The following is a 19,031-nucleotide window of genomic DNA, read 5'->3' on the forward strand; positions in this document are numbered from 1 at the left end:
GACTTGGGGTCAATCAAAACTTTTATGCTTTCAGATGCGAAGATGTGATGCCGGCTTCGACAACTTGAAATTAGTATAAGGCAGAATTACGCGAACAAATACAGGTGGTTTCCACACAAGGAAATACTATTTTTTCCTGATTTTTTTTAAAAATAATTTTGCAAAAAAGTCATCGCACTCAATTCATAAATAATATTAGACAGCTGGCATACTTTCTTCTCAAATGAAAAAAGTAAATTTGAAACAACGTTTGATAGAAAAACAAAGTAGAGAAGGAAATAATAACACAGCAGGCATTTAAAGTCCGTCAGTGGTCACAAGTATTTTTCTATGTCATTTCAAAACTAATAGATGAAAAAAGAAACAAAGCTCTTATCGCAACTACTTGACGTCATTTCAACCGCAATATTTTTCTTCACGTAACATGGCAACAAGAAACAGCATGGCCAGCGGACCGTAGAAGCGAGGTTGTAACAGAAAGACCAATCAGAACACAAATAAATACGCAGCCCGTGAAAAGCGCGGGAAAATCTATTGGTGAGGGTTTTACCAAAGTCCAAGGCTTTAACAATACTCCCGAGATCACCAGCTGTTCAGCTATCTCACCTTTTAAATAGAAACTCGAGAAATTCCTAAGCGAAAATCAGCGATTCTCCGAAATAGGACGCTTCCCTTTTTTCGGGTCTCGGATGGCGGTTATAGTTCTGGCACTCCACGCGCCTTTCGTGGAACGACTTACGGACAAGTCTAAAGTTCGTGCAATGTAGAAATTGGTGTGGACACAACCTACTGTCTCAATAGAAACCTAAAGATACAGCGTTTTCGTCTACGGCGACGGTTAAATTACCCTTACCCCTACCCCCAGAGGTAAACACAGGTAGAACAAGTCTTACCCCAGAGAAACGGCCAACCCTCCGGGATAAGTGTTAGGGCCAATAAACACCGATTACTTAAATCATAGTCCCCTTCTCTAGTATAAACAGACGACAAAAACGACAGTGCATCTTACGGTTCCTTGCCATGTTCTCTAGCAAGGGGACGTACGTCTACCTAAGACTCGTGCTTTGTTATTGTCCTTAATAGACCTAGTCACGGTTTTCAACGCCATCTTCACGAGTAGGCAAACGCGTTTTTCAGAACAGCCGTTCTACGGAAATTATTCGAAATTAGATTCTCATACAAACGCTGTAATTTCTTACGCGTTTGCCTACTCGTCAAAATGGCGACGAAAACCGTGAAAAAGGTCTACTGTCCGCTTTTTTTTTTCGCCTCCATTATTTTTACTTTCGCGATTGCATGTTAATGTAGTGCAGTGGAACCTTGATATAATGAACCTCTATATAACGAAGTCTTTGGTATAACGAACGATTTACTTTACCCCCGTAATAGTAAAATACGTGGAAAAGTTCCTCGATATAACAAAACCTGTTATAAATTTGTTCGTTATAACGAACAAATTCTGCCGGTCCCTTAGCACTTCGTTATATCGAGGTTCCACTGTATCGTTTTATACGGCAAACTTAGTAAATAAACAAATAAATAACAAGTCTAATGGTTGTTAAGATTTGCTTGTCTTACCTCTCGCCCTTTGCTTGTTACGAGAGCGGCCAGAGGTTTGGCGTAGAAACGAGAATGTGAAAATCCTAAGCAACCATACATACTGGAAAAAAAAGAAGCGGATGAATAAAGGTGATGTTTCAACAGACGATTCGCAACGACGAATTTTAGTACAACACAGCCTTGCAACATTGTTTCGAATGCCTGCAACATTGTTCCAACATCGCAACGCTGTGTTGCACTAAAAGTCGTCGTTGCGAATCGTCCCGTGCAACTGTCAGGAACATTTAATTGTCAGGCTATTTGCTATCTTTAGAGGCTTACTTTACCTCATATTAAGTACATTTAGTCTGTAACGAGACCAGCGTGAAAAAACGTTGAATAAAAAGGTCCCAAAAAGATACTTTTTGACAAAAATGGTTGAAAAGTACACTGACTTGCATTATGTTTTAATTTATAAACGAATGAGACCTTTCCGTTATATCTACATCTCATTTACCTGTTCGCAGTTAATTTCAAAGCTTTCTGTCTGATATCGTACTGAAACAAAAACAAAGGTCTTGGTTATAAACAGGTTCCCAGAGAAATCTACTTGCGGGTGAGGGGTGCGCGGTTAACCCTGCGTGACAGATCTCTAAACTGTAAAATAAGGGAAGACTACTAAAGCCTATGACTCACTGCTCAATATCGTTTAACAATTAGTTGCTCAACAAATGACGAACGATGTCGCCGCTTGTTGAGCGAGTAGAAATAAATAACCCACTCGAAAAAGATTGACTGTCTTGCGCTACAGTTGCTCCGGTATTTTTTTCAGTTTCCATAACATACATTTCTAGCTGATGTTGGCTAACATCGCAACTTACTTGAATATATTGATCTGATTCTCGATTGAGATTCTTCATCATGCCTTTCACCTAGAAAAAAAAAAAGGCTTCAGTTGAACAAGAAATAATGTTACATAACTGGAAATTTCTTCCTAGCAGCACGCGCTCTCATTGGTTACTTCGAGGTCACATGACATCTAACAATAAAACTGTTTCCCGCCAAAATCTCTAAGCGGGCAACGTTGCAAAATCTATGATGTCAGAGGGTAACAGTGCACTGTTACCTGCGGATGTTTACCGACGACCGCAGTTACATCCACAGACGGAACTCTTGATCTCGTTTAGTCAGCCTTTCTTACGCTATCACCGTGCGAGTTCACAAGGTGGGCCTTGTTTGTATGTAATTAAAATAAAGTTGTGAAATGAATTAATCAGCATGTCACGATTCAATCACTTTTTCAAGTGATTAAAGAGGCTATTGAAGCTATTCAGTTTACTTTCCTTTTAAACAGCTAAAACGTATATCAATTGAGTTCCAATAGTCCAATTTTGTTAATTAAGCAACGAAACTGTGTGCTTCCTGTCATCTGTTGCTACTGACGGCAAGAATATACAGTGGAACCCCGCTTAATACGGACACCTAGTTATTGCGGACAGTTTTTCTTGTACCTAGCCTTATATTTCCTCGAAATTCAACTCGCTTAATACGGACACTTTTTATTGCCCCCTTAGCGTCCATAAAGTGGTTTGGCTGTAAATGGATTGAAACTTTTCAAGTTTTAATGCGATGCATGCAAAAACCACCAAAAAATTATGGCAAATGCTGCCTAATGGAATTTTTTTTAATAGCTCTATCTTCTTCGTACCAGTACACGAGCATTTTGTGTATAACCTGGTGACAGAACCCCTTTAAGTTAGAAACGCAGATACTAACCTGTCTTCTTCGTTCTACCAGTTTTCTGATCTCCGTTGGAAGGATACCAGGCTCTAAATCTGGATCAGGTAACTCAACAACTTCATTCTCGTCGGCCTGTCGGAATAAAATTAACTACTTTTCAAATTTACGTCACTACAGAAAATCACAAGGCTTTTTGGAAAAATGGTCCCCTAAGAGAGCATGTGCTTACTGTTAATTAATAGTAAACCGAGAAACATTGTCCGTGTGATTGTTGAAAAGTTGTTTCTAATATTGTCAAAACCAAAATTGACAATAAATGCTGTGAGCGCTTTTTGAACCTATCAAAAAACAAGGTGGCAGGGCAGTTCGGGTGGTCTTACTTGATGTGGTCATACATAATTAGTAACTTACGCATTTATACACCCCATTACGATAAAGCGTTACTAAGCAAGAACATTGCTGAAAATGTTTTCGGAATGTCACATTTAAAAATTTCATCTACAGACTCAGAAGTCTGGTAAGGCAAAACAACTACTGACCAAAACTTTTTAAATTTGAATGGGGCCAGCAAAGTATCATTGGTTCAAAAGTTATGCACGTCTTGGACGACACAATCAATAGCACCACAGAGAAGAACTGCTTAGTAACTTTCAGTTGTAACACTTTAGGATTTCATCCACCGACTTAAACGTTACAACCATCGTGCACAGCATAATACACAATTACACAGTGAGGTACTGCTCAGCAGCTTTCATTTTGATGGTCACACATAAGGATTTCATCCAAAGACTCAAAAGTTAGAACCACCTTGTACAGCATAGTAAACAGTACCACAGGGAAGTACTGCTCAGCGGCTTTCGTTTGAATGAATAGTCACACTTAAGGATTTCAGGGAAGTACTGCTCAGCAGCTTTCATTTTAATGGTCACACATAAGGATTTCATCCACAGACTCAAAAGTTAGAACCACCTTGTACAGCGTGATAAACAGTACCAGAGCGAAGTACTGCTCAGTAGTTTGCATACCCCATAGATTTACAAGTTGAAACCACCATAACAATATAAATAACACCACAGGAAAGTACTGCTCAGTACCTTTCATTCAACTTTCACACTTCTTTAAAGCAGTATTTCACAAGCTTATTCCTAAGCAAAACAATCTAACCATTTTTGTGCAACGAAACAGTCTCGAAAGTTTAACCGACCACGGGACCTACTGTATTACCTGGGTCATGCTTCAACAATAACAACAACAAAGGGAACTAAAAGAACAGGAACTACTATAATCAATGAACTCACTGCACTGGAGGAGGCAGAGGTTGTTCTACTGATCGTAGTGAAACAAATGTTGTATTCCTGAATGATGGACGGGTACAAACTGTTGAAATCCAGCAGCAGAATGTGTTTGTCGTAGAAACCTAGAAAAACGTACATTATATGAGAAACGTGATTCACGCGACTAACATCACGATCTATTAAGAATTTGCTGCACACCTGAATGATGATGGACATCCTGTGAAGTGAGAAATATGATTTTTACAAACGTCCCACGCGATTTGTCACTTAACTATCGTGAAAAAAATAACTCAGTGGTCCACAGTTGCAGCAATGAATTTTAACATACCCATTCCAATAAGAGGGGGTTAAATCATGATTTTTAAATGCAAATTAAAAATAAGTAAGTAAATTCACGATGACACCTTTGTCCCTTGCACCCGGTAGAGCCTCATTGTAGAGATAAGACGTCTGTTAGAAAGCCGCACTTTATTCCTCTTCAGTCCATCTGGATTCCCCCCCCCCCCCCCGCGCCCCGCCCCGGACTAATAACGGCACAAGTCAGATAGACCAAAAAACCCACTCTTTTTCAAATCGTGCAATGGTGCTTCTTTTCGTTTTCCCCACTATTAAAGTAACTTGGAACCCGGAACAGACTAAGCTAAATACCTTTCTTGGGATCTAACACAAGACCACCGGCGTAAGCTGGTTTTCTTCTCCCTTTCTTGGCGCTTCGTGTCTGTTCCTCTTCATCGTGCTCTGCCTCAACCTATAAATGAACGGAAAACGTATTATGATTCGACCCCCCAAGAAAACTCTCTTTTTAAAAAGATTCTTAAAGCAAGCCGCGAGAGAACGCGCGAGTGAGCGGTATCCGTCTCGCGTGCCACTCGCCCGTGACTTTTCACGAAAGCCGCCAAATGGAGTGCTTGTTCACAGACTAGAGTTCAAGGCGCTTAATAGAAATAAGCCAGAATTTTTCTGGGAAAACGCAGGGACGCTTCGACAGTTTGTGAAATTAACAGCGGTACTGAATGTTGTCTTAATTCTCACCACTTGTTTTTTGCCGTAACTTTTGTCAGGGCAGATGAAATTCCTGTGGAATAAAATAAAAATATAAATCTGACTTGAAAGTTTTTTATACATCTCACTGATGCTTAATGTAACTTTGCAACTGTGTTTTTCATGGCTGCACTAGGTAATCGACTGAAAAAAAAATCATCCCAGTTTCTCAACAGATCATAATAAAACCAACCCCAACCGCAACTTATCCGCACAAAATTTCCCCAACCCTCGTTCACAGGGTCCTCTCCTTACTCGTGGGAACGAGGTTGAAGATTTCCCGCGCTTCGCGCCGATCACCCGCATTGGGTTCGAGATTCTTGAAAAATACCAACCTACCCCTCCCCCAACCCAACATTTTGCCCTCGCAAGAAGTATGAGTTAAAATTGCATTAGGGGAGGGGTAGGTGGGGTAGTTTCCCAGAATCATATACTGCTCCCAAATTGATATTTGATTGTTTGCCTTTGTGGTGACGGGTTAGCGTGATCACTGTTGTTCTGGGTTTAGGACATTTGAAAAAGAACCTGCTTCGAAACTGAGCAGTAAAAAGTCTTACTTTTCGTTGAAGGCATGAAGTAAAAGAAATTCGTTTCTTTCTGATCGACCGCCAAGAAGAGTGCGGGCCTGAAAATCAAGCAAGATTATTGGTCATTGATTGTAATTTCAAGTTTCAGTATTCTCAAACGGTAATTATACATAGAAATTGAAGAGAATTTAAAGACTCACCATAACATTTCCAGCAATAGTCGTTATCTGTAGAGCCAGTGGTAGAACCTAGAAGTAAAAATGATGTTAAAAAAAGTTGAAAAGGGCGGAAAGGGGGCAGTGGCGCCCTTCCTCTCCGCAGTTTCCTCAAGTTTTTTTTTTCGTGTTCGCGCCTTTTGAATTTCGCAGACCCGACTATCTCGAAACCAGACCGGAGAAAAAAAAATATATATATCCGCATTCAAACAAAGACGGACACGAGTGGACGGGGCTTTTATTTCAATTGGGGGACAAAGCGCAGAATTAAAATGACGGAAGTTCAGTTAGAAAAAATTGATTATGTGACAGGAGGTCTAACGAGAGTGGAAATCACATTTTAAGGAAAAAAAACCAAGACTTACGTTCAAGTCGTACATGATCCTTAGTGACAGCAAAGCGTCCATCTGAAAAAAACAAACAAGAAATGCATGAGATAACACACACAATCACAAGCCCAAAGATGATCAGCGACGAATATTGATCAGCACTTACCGAAGTCAGTTCAAACATGTGAAGGAGTTCGTGAGAAGAACTGGAGAAAAAAATAAAGAAAATTAAAATTATTAACTAAAAGGACTTCTTAAAAAATTACTACTCAAAACAATCCATTTATCCACCAAAATAACAGATATGTGTTGATTGGCTGGACATCGTCAACATGGGGGAACACTTTCTAACATTCGTGAGCAATAATGTGACGTACGACGCAAGAACATTTGGCTACGACTAAAGATTTTCCTTGATTACTTACTTAAACTTGTTTGGAATTTCATCTTGGTCAATTTCTTCTCTTCTGGACTGAAGGACAGCCCACGATAGTGCTAGGAAAAAATGGGAAAAAGAGAAGGGTGTATAAAACTCAGTAATTTGGATGTTAAACAAGGGCGAGTCACGTTAAAACTGAGGATGCGCTTAGCATTTTACGCGCGCGACAAGGCGTTTTAACCGCTTCTCGGGAAAAGACAACAAGCTTACCTCGGGGAAAAGTAAAAATGATCGTTTTACCCCGTAATCAGTTTACCCGCGTCAAATGTTGTCCTCGCGACGAGTGTTGTCCATCATACGAAAAAATAAAGCAAGGAAACTTTAAAAAGTTCAAGAGAAGCAAACCACGATCGCTACCGCGTAGTTTATCTTGGGCTTTTGTGTTCAACGTTAAAATACCCGTCAAAGTGGCATGTCCGTAAAGTAGCTAATTAGCTAAGAACACTGACCACGTTAAATAAAGGGTATTGTATTGTATTGTATTAGAAAGAGAGGCTATGAAATTTCCCGCGTAAAAGATGCTCAGTACGCGGCGACGAAGTACAGCGGGAAACAAACATGAGTGTGACCGCTTTTACCTCTTTATATATAAGAACAAAGTGAGTGTAACCACGACCAATAAAAGCGCTGGTAATAGTAGGCCGATGCTGTGGTTTAACTAAGCCAAATGCGGAAGGCTCACTATTGAAAGCGCTGGTAGTAGTAGACTCCTTGTGTGGTTTAACTAAGCTAAATGCAGAAGGCATACCTGTTAAATCATAACTCTTGCATCTGATAAGCTCCTTGGAGGAGATCTTGACATCGCAGACCATACGCCCACTGGTAATGCAGCGATCAAGATTACCACCCTTGCCAAACCCACCACTCTGGAAAAAAGATTGAAAGTATTGAAAAGAACGCGCTGTTATTCGAGGCGTTTAACGGTATAGCGCGTCTCTTAAAGTTACATATGGGTTGTGAAAATTGCATCTTTCAGTAAGAAATCTTTCGAGAAACTGAATCGATATTGGCGAGGTTAAGTCTATGTTCAATCACGCTATACCAGAAAGCTTTTGCGCCGGCGCAGAAACCACACCGGATATGGCTTCTGTTTACACATAAGAACGGTGATTTCATCCCGATTTCTGTAACGGAGCGAAGCTGTGCCGAGCCGACGATCTCTAATGTGGAGAGTCACATATCGGTTAAGTGTTCCGGGTATACAGTCAACTCTCTCTAAGACGGACACCTTTGGAACCGGCACTAAGTGTCCGTCTTAGAGAGATGTCCGTCTTATAGAGAGTCAAATAAAGGGAGTAAAGAAAGGCAGGGACAAACTATAAGTGTCTGTTTTCAATACAGAGGTGTCCGCTAAGAGAGAGTCGACTGTAGTGTAAACACAGCCTAAACAACAACGACAGCGAGGTCAACGAGAACGGCAGTAAAACAGCAACTTTGCACGTGCATCACGCTTATTTGTACATTTGTTTAGCAACAACGACGGCGACGTCAACGAGAACGGCAGTAAAACAGCAACTTTGCACGTGCATCACGCTTATTTGTACATTTGTTTAGCAACAACGACGGCGACATCAACGAGAACGGCAGTAAAACAGCAACTTTGCACGTGCATCACGCTTATTTGTACATTTGTTTAGCAACAACGACGGCGACGTCAACGAGAACGGCAGTAAAACAGCAACTTTGCACGTGCATCACGCTTATTTGTACATTTGTTTAGCAACAACGACGGCGACGTCAACGAGAACGGCAGTAAAACAGCAACTTTGCACGTGCATCACGCTTATTTGTACATTTGTTTAGCAACAACGACGGCGACGTCAACGAGAACGGCAGTAAAACAGCAACTTTGCACGTGCATCACGCTTATTTGTACATTTGTTTAGCAACAACGACGGCGACATCAACGAGAACGGCAGTAAAACAGCAACTTTGCACGTGCATCACGCTTATTTGTACATTTGTTTAGCAACAACGACGGCGACGTCAACGAGAACGGCAGTAAAACAGCAACTTTGCACGTGCATCACGCTTATTTGTACATTTGTTTAGCAACAACGACGGCGACATCAACGAGAACGGCAGTAAAACAGCAACTTTGCACGTGCATCACGCTTATTTGTACATTTGTTTAGCAACAACGACGGCGACATCAACGAGAACGGCAGTAAAACAGCAACTTTGCACGTGCATCACGCTTATTTGTACATTTGTTTAGCAACAACGACGGCGACGTCAACGAGAACGGCAGTAAAACAGCAACTTTGCACGTGCATCACGCTTATTTGTACATTTGTTTAGCAAAAACGACGGCGACATCAACGAGAACGGCAGTAAAACAGCAACTTTGCACGTGCATCACGCTTATTTGTACATTTGTTTAGCAACAACGACGGTCACGGCTATGAAAACGTCACTTAAAAAGTGAATTCCTGCTGCCTAAAACTTTATCGCGCTTATTCCATCTCGTTTAATTTGTCACATGTGGAACAATTTTTTGGGAGTTGAATTGTGAAGGACTGTATCAAAGTTCAGGTAAAGAAAAAGGAAGTTGTTATCTTGTGTGCAGGTCCTCGACAAAACCTGAAATTAAACACTTTTACGTTGCAGTCGTGCAACGACGGCATAGAAATGTACGAAAAAGCGTGATGTGCGTACAAAGTTGTTGTTTTGCCAATCTAAACCAATTGCTATTTTGATGTTCTCATTGTCGTTGCTGTTGTGGTTGCTTAAGCTCCCTATTGAGTAGAATTGCACCATGGGACGTTTTGGGGGACGAATTGTGACCAAGTTTCCTGGGCAACCTCGAAATAGCCAATCAAAGAAGCGATAGCTTCCCCAAAACAGTCCCATAGTGAAATTCGACACAGCACGGACCCAGTCTCAAACGGAAATCAATATGCCCAATGTCAATGACATCGTCTAGAATCCCTGATGGCCGAAAACAAACAACTGGGCTTTTTCGAAGCTTCTTACCGAGAGTTTTGGCATAATGGTTCTTTTGAGTCGTCCAAGACGAGACCAGTGAGGTATCTATATGGAAAAAGGAAAAGCGTTAGCATTGTTTAGCGTCGGAAGGAGCAAAAAAGATTTGCCATTTAATAAATCAGAACTGCTACAAGAACTGATCATTAAATTCGTTAACAATTAGAATCACTGTACTTACCTTACAAGCATTAATCCTGTGCAACAAAAGATCTAGATCGAATCCATAAATGTCATGACCCTATAATACCAAAGCAAGGGTTTAAAGGTTTACAGCGTGCAAAGAAAGTAGTGTCCCATAGCCCAGGGCTAGTGGATTTTGCTACGCAGACGATTTTAGGGAAGCCCGTATATTTCGTCCCTCCCCAGAGGAAATACGAGTTCCCCTAAAAACACCTGCGTGGGAGGCTAGCTTTCACATCGTTGGCGCAAACCTTGTCCTGATCAAATCACTATTCACAAAAATTGTACAGAACTGAGCACCGGAACATGGCACCGGACGAATTTTCGACTGGCTGAAAAATTTGACCTGACACTTTGATCACACGAGACCGTTCAATATTTTCGCTTTGTTCACACGGAACTTTGAACGACTAAGCGTCTAAATTTTCGTACCGTCGGGGTTGTTCCGTGTGAACGCAACACCTAAACCCACCAATTTTCAACTGGTTTAAAGTTCATCCGCTGCCGTGTGAACACAGCTTCAGTTCTTCAAAAGGTGGATAACGCAATCAACCGCATACAGTACAGCTCAGATATAAGCGACCAACGCACACGCAAAACACACGCACGCACGTTTTTTTAGCTTTTGCTTTTGTTATTCACTGCTTCATTTTGTTTGCTTTGTTTTCCCAAACAAAAGAAAAGAAATGCTCCCGAACTGCCGATATGAATGAATGGTATTGAATATTCTATTTCTGTCAAAGCTTAGCTTATTGACCGACAACATACCTTCTGACTACCCAGGAGGTGGATAGCGCAATCAACCGCATAAATCTCTATCCAGTGCATGACACAATTGGTTTTCCAAAGACATGTCCGCTGAATAGTGATTTATCCAGTGGATAGCGCTTTCCAACGTTTGAACAACCGAGGCCTTAACTGTAAGAATAAAAGCTAAGGGTACACAATTTACGTTGGCAACCCTTCAATTAACCCCGTTTTTTCAACGAACCAGCACACCTTCAATTCACCACTTTAGATTTACGACATTTAGAGTCGTGTCTTTCTAAGATGAAATGAAGATGAAATGCGAAGGAGAAAATCTGAGAAAATCATCACCGAGGCAAACAAGAAAAAGTTGCAAATAAACATACCACCAGCACGTCAGGATCAATTTTGTGAATCTTTGCCATAAATAAGCCGAGAAGTGCTCTCTCCGATGCAGTGATCTCCATTTTAATTTGCTACAGAAAAAAAAAACGAAAAGTGTTAACGCAGACACACAATTTCGTGAACCGTTGCAAAAGATAATCCGTGGGGTCAGCTTCCCCCTTAAAATTAGTCATCTATCCAAAAGTACCGTATCTATTCGATTAACCGCCCTGGGGGCTTATTAAATTTTTAGACCTTGAGAGTGGGCGCTTATTCGAGGCTGGGCGCTTATTAAATTTTCACCATTTTCAGCAAGTGAAGTATGTTTATTTTGCAACAAAACAATAAATGCTAATAACAAAACGCGAAAATTAACAAAGCAAGGTTTCTGTAAAATACTCTGAAGAAAACTCCGTCTCCAGGGGAAGTCTCTTATTAGAATTTATTCACTCAAGTGGGTGGGGTGGGGGTGAGCGCTTAATTGAGTTTGATTGGGAGGAGCAGGGGGTGGGTGCTCATTCGAGGCTCGGCGCCTATTACCTTTTTCTGCCCTTAGGATGGGCACTTATTCGAATAAATACGGTAGTTATGATCCTACAACTTTTTCTTTCTTTTTTTTATTGGCCAAAGGAACTGAAGAAAATGCATCAATGCATATCAGAGCCATGAATGCAACGTTAATGGTTTGCTACAAATACAGTACAGTATTTCAATATTTAGCGTCTTGAACAATGGGGTGTCTTTCTGGACTGGAAGCCTTGAACAGGGTGTGGACATTTGTGGTGAGTGGTCTACTTGAGTGGTAATAATCATGTTTTTAAAAAAATCGTATTCATTAATTCAATGATGCCACTTTCTAAAAGAGATTGAATTCTGTATGCGAAGCAAAATGAATTAGGGTCACTAAGAAAAAAAATTATCCTTTCCTGAACAGTGTAGTGAAATAAACGGTGTTTATCTTAAACAGGGTCAGGGATTGAAGGGCTTGGCATAAATCCCTACCTAAACCGTTCCCTTGAGGGACCCACGGGGGGATTGAGGGTATGCCTCTTCCCAATTTTCTTTTTCTAAAAGTTATTTTCGGTGATTTTTTCAATGCTGATTTTGCGCTTTGACTTAAATGTCTGTTGAATGACGGGTTTGGCAGAAACTGTAGTGCTTACGGCTGTGTCCGTGGAAAACACCAAATATTCTCTACCTCCTGCCTATTCAGAAGTCGACTTTACCTTTTTTCTGACAAGATCTTTAAAGTCATACGGGTACATCTGATCATTTGGCTTGCTAACAGCTGAAAAACAAAGATGGCCGGTACAAACTCTCGCAGAACTCGTAATTTAAAAAGTAGGCTTTCACTTTCATATCAGTAAGAGTCATTCATGACGCTAGACCTAACGAAACTACGGCGGCGACGGCAACAAATACACGAAACACAATAGATTTAGAGAGCAAAACAACAACTTTGCACGTGCATCACGCGTATTTGTAAATTTCTTTGCCGTCACTGCACAACTACAGTTTTAAGTTGACTTGACAGCGGAAACGGCAAAACGATTAATTCTACCATCACTAGAGAGCTCAAGCTACAACGACGATAATGCTACGAAAACGTCACTTAAAAAGTGAATTCGTGCTGCCTCAAACTTAATCGCGCTTATTCCATCTCGTTCAGTTTGTCAAATGTTGGCAATTTTTTGGGAGTTGAGCTCTGAAGGCCTGCACCAAAGTTCAAGAAAAGAAAAAGAAGGTTGTTGTCCTGTGTTCCCGTCCTCGACAAAACGAGAAATTAGGCACTTTCACGTCGTAGTCGTGCAACGACGACAAAGAAATGTACAAAAAAGCGTGATGCACGAGCAGAGTTTGGTTGTTTTGCCAATCCAAACCTTTTTCATTTTGCCGTTCTCGTTGCCGTCACCGTCGCCGTTGCTTAAGCTCCCTAGCTCTCTGAACTCAGATGCCGTCCATTCTCGTCATTTCCAACTTAGTTTCCCTACTTTCACTTGGTATGAGGGCGATTGTAATGGCACCTGAGCTAACCATGAGGTACTTCATTTAACTTACCACAAAAGTGATATTGGAATTTCTGTTTTGGAGCAGCCTTATCTAAGGACACGTCATGGTGAACCAGAGCTGACACAGCCAAGATCTAAACCACAACAGACAATAAAAAGTCAAATGACCTGGAAATTCTTCTCACCAGAACTGGGAGGGGTTTCCCCGGGGGGAAGGACTCCCATATGAAACCAGCGGGGATGCTCGTCGTCTCGCTTAGGGGTGTGAATTTCGGGTTTTGGTCTCACTTAGGGTGTTCTCGGCAAAACGCCATTATATTTAGCCGTAAAGGTCTCTGTTAGTGTTGCACGCGAAGAAATATTAAAAAATTAAATATTTTTAATTCGTTTTATTTCCTTGGTTCATGTAATCAAAGTTTGAAATGGTCTCTTTTATGGGTCCAAAAAAGGTTGGGCCACGCCCAGATTGGTCTCCTTTAGGGGTTTAATTCAAAGTTTCCGACGAGTATCCTTTCCTATGGAAGTCCCCCTCCCCCCCGCCGAGGCTTTGACCCTTGTCTTAAGAGAGGGGTAAGCCTGACTCGGATATCAAGGCCTAAATCATACTTTTCCCACTGAGATGAGCGGGGAAGGGGGGTGGGTGGGGGGGGGGGGGGGTGGCAGGAATAAGATGTGGGTATTGAAGCCCGTCTTCAGCGAGAACCAGGTTCTTAAGCAGCACCTCTTCTTAGAAAAAACGTTCACCATACAAGAACTTGTTGATTGTTAATCCCAAATCACAAGCCCTGGTCCAAAGTCAATTCATCTTTACAGGAAGCCCAACAATTGAGGTACTCCAACTTCACAGGCAGCCCATCTCTGGCATTGCTGAACGTATTCTGAACAGGCATCCCATTATTGCATTTCAGAAAGTAAAAGGTGACATTTTTAGTGCTTGGTTTTACTCATTGCTTACCTCATGGGTGTGAGTCTTGGTGTTTAACATGGTCCGAAAACTAAGGCTCATGACAACCTACACAAAACGTAAATTGATAACGATATTGATAATGATAATGATAATGATAATGATATTGATAATGATAATGATATTGATAATGATAATGACCAGACGTAACTAATCAATGACATCAATGACAAATGAAATCAATGAGTAATCAATAGGTAATCGATAGGTAATCAGTTAATTAGTCATTGATTATTGCCAATGATCAGTGAGTAATGGATGACTAATCGATAGACCATAAAATTTTTGGTCATCGATTAGTCATTGATTGCATTGTTTAGTCATTGATTTCATCCATTACTCATCGATATCATCTCGTAGCTGCAAACGTATTTGGCGAAGAAAAACAAAATTAAAAAAACTGTATTTGTGATTAGCACACTGCATCTCGACATTGTCAACAGGATCTTCAGATACAAGGAAAAATGCGTCTACCACAGATAAAAGAATCACAAAAAAAAAAAATGGTACAAGAAAGCAAGAAAAGTGTCTTTCATACGTAGCATAATAGTTGATGAGTAATCGATGGGTCAGCGATGAGTAATCAATGACATCAATGAGTAATTGATGTCATGGATTAGTAATCGATAGGCCACAAAATTTTGGGGCTTCGATTACTCATTGATTACTCATTGATCATTGCCAATAATCAATGACTAATCAACTGATTACTCATCGATTACTCATTGATTACCAATTATTGATGTCATTGATCATCGATTAGTTATGTCTGGTAATGAAAACCAGCAGCACTAGGTGTTAGCATGCATCCCTCTTCTTTACTTGCTCACTAATTTTGCTGTTACAATCTTACCATAGGCGGAGGAGGACTTTGTTCACTTGCTACTTCAACATGATCAGGTTTTGTGACTACAGCCTGCAAAATAGTAATAATGATGTTACACTTAATGAAAACAAAATAATGAAAAAAAAGTATTGTCCAGCTACTGAACAAAACAATTCCTACCTCAACTTTACACCAACTAACAGGTTGCTGAGGGAGCTCTGATGAAGGCAAAAAATTATCTGTTTGAGTTTTTTCCAGTCTTGTACATACAGTCGACAACAACATACACCTCAGTACAAGGAAAACTTAGGGACAACAATAAAATATTATTTTTGTCATTGTTGAGTATTGACAATTATTGTGTTGAGGTGTGGGTGTTTTATGGGTGCTTTTTATATTACATCATATGGTAATTCCACTAAATGCAAAGAAACTGTACACAACCATATTAAGGCCGTCATCAGGGGCCAGGGATCAGGGATTTCCCCTGACAACCATGAGCATGACACCTGGCTTCTTTCATAACAAACAAAAGGACAAGAAAACCAAAAGAACTTCTGAGCTGTTCGATATCTGGCAACTTTTGACATCTACAGCTGTAGCCCCTGCCTATCTTTAAAACAAGTACCATTACTTGATATAACAAGTGTCAACAGTCTTTCCTATTACGCTAGTAGCTAGTTTGTACATCAATAATACAATGGTGCATACTGAGGTTTTATTAACCATTTGCTAAGCAATGGTCAGTGAGAAGACTTACGAGGCATCTTAATATTGAGCCAACAAGGACCTTTCATCTTCCGACTCAGGAGAAGGAGTTCAAGGCTGAAATTAGAAGACGAAAAGATTCCTTTAAAGAGAATTCTGATGAAATAATGTTTACAATTTCAGAAAGGCAAGAGAAGATTGCAACTCTAGGAAACAGTTGATTTCATGATAATGTCTTCTTTAATGTTTAAATCCTACAGCTTTAAAATCTAGGCAGTTATATTTCATCATTATTTCTTTGTTGCTTTCCAACATTCACTATCTACTTATAACTTCGACAAGTTCACTTCTCAAAGTCAAAAAACATTAACCCTTTAATCGCCAATAGTGACCAAGATCAATTTTCTCCTAACAATATCCTCACACCGTCAACAGATAAGTTATGAGAATTAATAAAGTGATCACCCAAGAAAAAATGCCTTGATCTTTTATCAAATTCTCTCAACTCATTCTTTAAGGAAATGTATGGAGATCAGTTTGGAGAACTTGTATGTGGATACTGGGGCTTAAAGGGTTAATTCTGAATCATTACCTTGATGTATTGGTACCAAACACATGACTGAATGTTTGACCAGTGAGATCAGATGGTAACTGAGGATAATCCGCCTGTCATGAATAATGTTGTCACAAATTAACTCTTTTTTCATCAATGCTGTAAGTGACCCTCCTTCCCTTTCACTTTCACCCCCTCCCCTCCCCCCCAACTCCCCTGGTACCCTTACTGGGGAAGCAGCGTGGCCAAGTGGTCCTCACATCAGACTCCCAACCCGGCAGTCCTGAGGTTCGAGTCCTACTTTGGCCATTTGCTGGATTTGTTCTTGGTCGTCCCGAGTTCAAATCCTAGCCACGCTTGTAAATAGCCAACTGGTTGCCTCCTCCAAGTTTTTTTTTTATTCCAGTTATGTTCTATTTGCATTATTTGTTTCAGAATTATTTGACTGGAGTGCCTATAAACTAGCTGGATAAGCTAAGTGTACTTTCCGCTATAAAAAAACCTTTAAACCTTTTTTAAGCCTTAACAGCTTAGAGCCCATCCTGGCAACTTCCCTTCTCAAGTCTATCCTTAATGTCTTTATCAAATTCAAAGAGCCAATATCTTTCAACAACGTCAATTGACCTTTGTTAATAACACTTCCAGCAACCACATTGTCACCTACAAAATCACATGACCCTTTGGGGTTAGATTCAGGGAACACATTTCCAACACTAAAGCAACAACAAAGACAGTGGGAGAACCCCCTCAAGTATTCAGACCACGCCCTGGATATCGCCACCTCCTCAATATTTGCAAGGGAAGATGACATGTTTAAATTAAGTGTCATGGACAACACTGAAATCAATTGTCAGGGTTCCAACATTGAATATGCCAGTTATGAGATTCCATGATCTACGGAACTGTTCATCACTTGATTCACAGTATAAATCACGTGAAAAAGAGAAAAATAAAAAATTCACTCACTTGATAAAGATTCCAAGGTGGAATGGAAAGTTTGTCTTAAAAAAGGTTTTTCAACAAGTCTAAAAACTCGTTTATGTGTGTTCTGTTATAACCTAAAATTAATCATCTCTCACCGAATATTTGACCTCCAAGTACTCTGATGTCACAGGAACATCTTGAATCTCAAATGCATAAGCCTTTTGGACTTTCTAGGGACATAAGTTACACACACCCATCAACAGAACTGCATAAAAGTGACATCAAAATTATTAAACAATCTGAATTACCCTAGATATGAACTTCATGATCTTGTGCTTTGATGCAATCTTATCATTAAACTCCTGAAAAAGAAATAACAAGAAAGTGATGAAATTTAGCACCCTCAGTGTCATGGTTATTGTACTATGATCACCATGGGAAGACTAAATAGTGACCAGCATCAATTTTCTCCTAACGAGATCATTGCACCATCAAGAGAAAACGTCAAGATAATTAATAACTTCCTAAGGTAAAACCCTTTTATCTTTTACTCTCTCTCTCAAGTAATTCTTTGATGGAATATATGGAGATCAGTAGAGAGAATTTTGTATGAGGAGATCGGTGAACCTCAATACCAATTTTAATATGTGGAAGTTGGCCGCCAAGGGCGGGGGTGGGGGGGAGGGGTATTAGTCAAGAGAGCACCATGCCTTACTAGTAAAATTTAAAGGAGGGGCTTAAATATCAGTCGGGGAGTTATTAGAAGGACTACAGCAGCAGATCCAGAAAATTCAGAAAGGAGTGGGCAGGACACTTAACAGCTCTATTCTAGAAACTTTTTATTTTTCTGAGACGAAATTTTATAACAATAATATTAATTTTCAAAGGAAAAGGAGTGGTCGCGGCCCCCTTGGTCCACCCCTAAATCTGCCCATGGAATACAGTAATCAAAATTACTATGATTAAAATCAAATCATTACTTTTTTTTACCTGGTAAACATCAATAAACCCAACAGGCTCATCAGTTTCAGAACCATCAACTTCAAGCTTCTAAATGATATAAAGTAAAAAAAAACATCAATTAATTTAGAACACTGTTGGAACAGGAACAGAAAATGTTTGAAAAGACATGCAAGAAGAACTCAACAACTGCAGCAATGTTTTTAGATCCATTCGCTCACCTTTTCTCTTGGGAGAATAAATATTTGTCTCTCAATGTTCTTGACTGCCACTGAACAGCTAGTATGTAAATAGGGAAATTTTTAATTATTAGTGGTTGTGAGTCCACTAAGTGGTACTTAGTTAAAGAGAAAAACAAAATGCAGATAAACAGTAATTACCTCACATATGCTTTTGCAGCTTCAATCCAAACCTTTCCAAAAAGGTATACAGTACCTGTAGGATAGAGAATAATTAACAGAACATTCAAAACTTACAGTGAACCTAGTGATTTCCTTAATAATTCAACTGTCCAGCAACCTTGACCAACTCTACCTGGTTGTTTGAATCTGTCCTCATAAGCATCAAACCAGTAGAATTTAAGGAATTTTTCCCCTAAGAGGAGAAAGAAAAGATAACCTTTGTAAAAACATGGAATGGGCAACAGATTTAGTACTTAAAAAT

General features: G+C 40.0%; 1 protein-coding gene across 1 annotated transcript in view; it reads right to left on the bottom strand.

Annotated features, from left to right (window-relative positions):
- Positions 1-19,031, bottom strand: part of LOC140949803 (DNA polymerase alpha catalytic subunit-like) — a 48,888-nt gene that overhangs the window by 21,284 nt on the left and 8,573 nt on the right. Inside the window, exons 16-44 of the mRNA XM_073398933.1 lie at positions 18,903-18,962; positions 18,749-18,803; positions 18,590-18,647; positions 18,399-18,458; positions 17,717-17,770; positions 17,564-17,638; positions 16,524-16,597; positions 15,984-16,048; positions 15,404-15,441; positions 15,251-15,313; positions 14,389-14,445; positions 13,483-13,567; positions 12,651-12,712; positions 11,427-11,516; positions 10,292-10,351; positions 10,102-10,158; positions 7,874-7,991; positions 7,112-7,181; positions 6,853-6,892; positions 6,723-6,764; positions 6,343-6,390; positions 6,173-6,240; positions 5,607-5,649; positions 5,223-5,322; positions 4,578-4,696; positions 3,316-3,411; positions 2,421-2,471; positions 2,057-2,097; positions 1,579-1,660 (exon numbers count right to left, since the gene is read on the bottom strand). Of these exons, the coding sequence (XP_073255034.1) occupies positions 1,579-1,660; positions 2,057-2,097; positions 2,421-2,471; positions 3,316-3,411; positions 4,578-4,696; positions 5,223-5,322; positions 5,607-5,649; positions 6,173-6,240; positions 6,343-6,390; positions 6,723-6,764; positions 6,853-6,892; positions 7,112-7,181; positions 7,874-7,991; positions 10,102-10,158; positions 10,292-10,351; positions 11,427-11,516; positions 12,651-12,712; positions 13,483-13,567; positions 14,389-14,445; positions 15,251-15,313; positions 15,404-15,441; positions 15,984-16,048; positions 16,524-16,597; positions 17,564-17,638; positions 17,717-17,770; positions 18,399-18,458; positions 18,590-18,647; positions 18,749-18,803; positions 18,903-18,962 (1,931 nt within the window). The remainder of the gene's footprint in view (positions 1-1,578; positions 1,661-2,056; positions 2,098-2,420; positions 2,472-3,315; positions 3,412-4,577; positions 4,697-5,222; positions 5,323-5,606; positions 5,650-6,172; positions 6,241-6,342; positions 6,391-6,722; positions 6,765-6,852; positions 6,893-7,111; positions 7,182-7,873; positions 7,992-10,101; positions 10,159-10,291; positions 10,352-11,426; positions 11,517-12,650; positions 12,713-13,482; positions 13,568-14,388; positions 14,446-15,250; positions 15,314-15,403; positions 15,442-15,983; positions 16,049-16,523; positions 16,598-17,563; positions 17,639-17,716; positions 17,771-18,398; positions 18,459-18,589; positions 18,648-18,748; positions 18,804-18,902; positions 18,963-19,031) is intronic.

The sequence above is a fragment of the Porites lutea genome, chromosome 10 (genome assembly GCF_958299795.1).
Source record: "Porites lutea chromosome 10, jaPorLute2.1, whole genome shotgun sequence".
Taxonomy (NCBI): Eukaryota; Metazoa; Cnidaria; class Anthozoa; order Scleractinia; family Poritidae; genus Porites; species Porites lutea.